General features: G+C 40.1%; 1 protein-coding gene across 1 annotated transcript in view; it reads right to left on the reverse strand.

Moving 5' to 3' along the window:
* LOC125047695 overlaps positions 1 to 5000 on the reverse strand; it is an 8577-nt gene that overhangs the window by 397 nt on the left and 3180 nt on the right. The window contains exons 2-5 of the mRNA XM_047646065.1: positions 1861 to 1999; positions 1270 to 1400; positions 850 to 1014; positions 1 to 463 (exon numbers count right to left, since the gene is read on the reverse strand). The exon at positions 1 to 463 is cut by the window's left edge and continues 397 nt beyond it. Of these exons, the coding sequence (XP_047502021.1) occupies positions 455 to 463; positions 850 to 1014; positions 1270 to 1400; positions 1861 to 1999 (444 nt within the window). The 3' untranslated portion in view covers positions 1 to 454. The remainder of the gene's footprint in view (positions 464 to 849; positions 1015 to 1269; positions 1401 to 1860; positions 2000 to 5000) is intronic.

Consider the following 5000-nt stretch of genomic DNA (forward strand, 5'->3'; position numbering starts at 1 on the left):
AAATTTACAGACCATGAATGAAATTAGCTTTTGCTTTGAATATACATATTTTTGAGAAAGCTGAGGTCACGAATTACTTTAGGGCCTAATACTTGAAAAGTAAAATGGAACGTAACGTTACTTTTGGCAGACATCGTTGAAAGGACTCTAACAGGTCACTACTGCGGATAAGGTCAAAATCAAGAGAACTTAGGTCACCAGGCAGGTTTTTTTTTATTACAGACTCATCAAAGAAAGGTTAGAGAAGTCTCGGGTTGGGCAGGTCAGCAAAGACATGGCCTAAAGAAGGGGGGACCCGTGGACTGAGGTCAGGTCATTGAGATTCAGTGGAGAGGATGGAGAGGCCATATGATCAGGTCACCGAAGACTTGTAAGGAGGTTGGGTGGGCCATGGACCACTGACGACTCCACTTAGAGAGGTTAGGAAGGCCATAGGTCAGGTCAGGTTCAAGGTTTAGAAGTACTGGGGAAACAGAACGGAGAAATGTTAATAACTTATTTGCCTGCTTTCGAGAGATAGCTTGCCCACTTACTCTCACACATAGATATGATATATGAAGAAGAATATAGATCAAAATCCAAACGAGAAGAAAACAAGATTTACTAATGTGTATGCGAGTGAATTACTACTAAAAGGATAGGATTATATTCTACCTTGTGAATCAGCGGTGAGAGAACACGTAAGGAAATCCGTGAATTTGTTTTAACACACATTATACACATATAAAACATACATATGTGTTATCAGAATGCGCTATGCATGTACTGTATATCTGTAAGCATTAGCGAAAAGAGTAATGACAAGAGAACATCGTCAAAGACGGAAACCGCCAGGGGAGACTAAGGTACCGGGTCCTCGCAATACTCCAGAATCTCCTCCGCCACACACGTCCGCTGGCTCACGTGGTTGCAGCACTCGTCCTGCACGTTGTAGGATCTCTTCACGCGACTCCCGGATGTCTTGACGAGGGCGTGCGCGGCTTCGCGGCTCACCAGGATGTGCTTTGCCAGGTCCTGTGGGAGGGCAGGAATCCTTTCTGGTACGGCGTTGCAACAATAGAAGCATCTACTTCGCAGTTATATAGTGAGCAGGAGATCGTTATATTATATTTCTATATATTTCAAGGTAAGATTACATACCAGTGATATTATATATGAAATTATAGGTTTAACTGTATTATGGGTCAGTATACAATATTAATCCGTGGATTCACATTGAAATTACAGAGACTTATCAACACTTGATAACATAACAGTTCCTTGACTAACCCTTTCGAGATATCGCATCGGATTCAAGGCCCGGGGGTGGAGGCGATACTGGCGACTGAGCAGGTCAAGGGGCGTGGTCTGATCTGCTCCCGTGTCATGCCAGAGGTCGTCGGTATCAGCTGACCTTGACACTGTAAGGGAAAGAGAGGGCATTGTCTCCTACAAGCTTGTTGTGATGTTTTATAGTTAAGGGAAAAATATAGTTTGTTTTAAAAGGACTTAGGATGTAAATCTAACAAGAAAGGAAAACTAAAATATACCTCAAATTGAAAATGTAAACGCTATTCTTGCAGACATACAAACCTATAAATACCCAACCATAGCCCCCCCCCCCCACACACACATACAAACACACACACACACGTAAACATACAGGGCCCCCACACCCAGATTACTCACCCACGAACGCCACACCCACACATTACACACAAATGCCACACCCACACACACCTACCCACACAGCCCTACCCCCACACATCACACACACACAAATTCCACACACCCACGAACCTACACAACCCATCCCCACCGCCCACACAAACACACACCTGCCCCCCACAAGTCCCCCCCCCCCATCCCCCCTCCAAATACCTCGCGAGTAAGGCCTGGCCGTGGGGAACGTCTTGCAGATCTGACTCATGGTGTCGCCGATGTCCCCGCAGTCGAAGTCAACAGGAATCCCGGTGACGTTGTAGCCACTCGACGTCGAAGTCAGGGAAAGGACCACCAGCTGCCGGCGGAAAAGCTGTTCAGTTTTGACGTCAAAAGAGGAAGAGGGAAAAAAATAGAGGTAAACAGCAGTATGCAAAAAAGAGAGAGAAGAGATGGGTAAACAAAGCGAGTACTCACGAAAGAGAAAAAAAAAAAAATAAAGAAGAACAAAAGAAGAATAAGGAATCGAAGGAAAAAAATAAATAAGAAAACAGAAGAATAAACAAGAAAAAGAAAAATAAGCAATAGAAAGAAAATAATACAAATATAGAGATGAAAATAAACATTACAATCCAAGGAGGGAAAGAGATGAGAAAGCAAGACAAAAAACAACAGGAAGAGAAACGTAAACAAAATAAGTAACCATAAGAAAAATTAAAGAAGAATAAACAAAACAAATAAACGACTGAACTGAACCATAAACAAACAATGGAATAAGTAAAGAAGGAGAACGAAAACAAGACAATTAAACATAAAACAAACAAACAAATATTCAAAACGATACAAAAGCAACGGGAAAGGAAAAAGTAAGAGAAAGAAACAAGACAAATAAACAAGATTAACTGTACCAATAAACAAAACAATGAAACAAGAAAAGAAGGGGAACGCAAACGAGACAATTAAACAAGAGAAACAAATACTCGAAACAACACCAAGGCAAGCTGAAATAAATGAAAAAAAGACCAGGGAGGTGGAGGCCGGAGGCGAGGGCGGGGGGGGGGGGGGGGGGGGGCGGCGCTGTGTCAGCCGGAGCCGTCGACGCCGTCAGCCTGAGCGTCTCGTTAGTGCCGGGTCACGGGAGGCAGATAAGGACACGGCGTAATACACGTGTTGCAAAGATGCTCGGTTTATGCTGCGTAAGTCTTTCGGGCTCTCGGCCTCCCTTTCTCCTTCTCCGTTTCTCTTTCTATCGGTCTGTGTTTGTTTGCCTATCTCTGTCTACCTCTATCTCGCTTGGTCTCTCTCTCTCTCTCTCTCTCTCTCTCTCTCTCTCTCTCTCTCTCTCTCTCTCTCTCTCTCTCTCTCTCTCTCTCTCTCTCTCTCTCTCTCTCTACATATCTAACCCTCTCGCTATGTCTATTTATCTACATATCTACCTATCTACCCCCTCCCCCCCCCCCTCTCTCTCTCTCTCTCTCTCTCTCTCTCTCTCTCTCTCTCTCTCTCTCTCTCTCTCTCTCTCTCTCTCTCTCTCTCTCTCTCTCTCTCTCTCTCTCTCTCTCTCTACATATCTATCTATTTTCTACCTATCTACCACTCTCTCTATGTCTTTTTATCTACATATCTACCTATCTACCCCCTCTCTCCCCTCTCTCTCTCCTCTCTCTCTCTCTCTCCTCTCTCTCTCTCTCTCTCTCTCTCTCTCTCTCTCTCTCTCTCTCTCTCTCTCTCTCTCTCTCTCTCTCTCTCTCTCTCTCTCTCTCTCTCTACATATCTATCTATTTTCTACCTATCTACCTCTCTCTCTATGTCTATTTATCTACCTATCTACCCATCTACCCCCTCTCCCCCACCCCTCTCTCTTTCTTTCTCTCTCTCTCTCTCTCTCTCTCTCTCTCTCTCTCTCTCTCTCTCTCTCTCTCTCTCTCTCTCTCTCTCTCCATATCTATCTATTTTCTACCTATCTACCTCGCTCGCTATGTCTATCTATCTATCTATCTACCCCCTCTCTCTCTCCTCACTCTCTCCTCTCTCTCTCTCTCTCTCTCTCTCTCTCTCTCTCTCTCTCCCTCTCTCTCTCTCTCTCTCTCTCTCTCTCTCTCTCTCTCTCTCTCTCTCTCTCTCTTTCTCTCCCTCTCTCTCTCTTTCTCCCCACCTCTCTCTCTCTCTCTCTCTCTCTCTCTCTCTCTCTCTCTCTCTCTCTCTCTCTCTCTCTCTCTCTCTCTCTCTCTCTCTCTCTCTCTCTCTCTCTTCTCTCTCTCTCCTCTCTCTCTCCTCTCTCTCTCTCCTCTCTCTCTCCTCTCTCTCTCCCTCCTCCTCTCTCTCTCCCTCCCTCTCTCTCTTCTCTTCTCTTCTCTTTCTTCTTCTCTCTCTCTCCTCTCTCTCTCCTCTCTCTCTCTCCTCTCTCTCTCCTCTCCTCTCTCTCTCCTCTCCTCTCTCTATCTATCTATATATCTATCTCTACCTCTCTCCCTCCCTCCCTCTCCCTCTTCTCTTCTCTTCTCTTCTCTTCTCTTCTTCTGTCCATTCTCGCTCTCTCTCTCTCTCTCTCTCTCTCTCTCTCTCTCTCTCTCTCTCTCTCTCTCTCTCTCTCTCTCTCGCTCTCTCTCTCTCTATATATATATATATATATATACACACACACATATATACATATATGTCATCATCGTTATTATTATTATTAGTAGTATCATTATTATTATCATTATTATTATTATCATTACTATTATTATCATTACTATTATTATCATTATAATAGTAATAATAATAATAATAGTAATAATAATATTAATGATAATAATAATAATAATGATGATGATGATAACAATAATAACTTTATCATTGTTGTTGTTATGATCATAATTATCATAATTATTATGATTTTCATTATGATACGCATATCATTATTATCATTATTATTTATATTACTATTAGTATTAGTATTGGTATCAGTATTATCATTTCATTATTATTATTATTATTATAATCATTATTGTTATTATTACAATTTTCATTATTATTATTTAATTTTCTATTTTTATTTCTATAACTATTATTATCATTAATGTTATTATTATCATTATTATTATTATCATTACTATTAGTATTATTTTTATGATTGTTATTATTATCGTTATTATTTTTTTTTACACTTATTATTATTTTTATTATAGTTGTCATTATTATTATTATTAATATTATTATTATCTTTTATCATTATTATCATAATATATTACTATATATTATTACTATTATTATATATCATTATATTTTATTATATATATTATTATTATAATCATTACTATGATTATTATAGATATATACATATATATATAATTATCATAATAATTAATAATAAT

The sequence above is a fragment of the Penaeus chinensis genome, chromosome 41 (genome assembly GCF_019202785.1).
Source record: "Penaeus chinensis breed Huanghai No. 1 chromosome 41, ASM1920278v2, whole genome shotgun sequence".
Taxonomy (NCBI): Eukaryota; Metazoa; Arthropoda; class Malacostraca; order Decapoda; family Penaeidae; genus Penaeus; species Penaeus chinensis.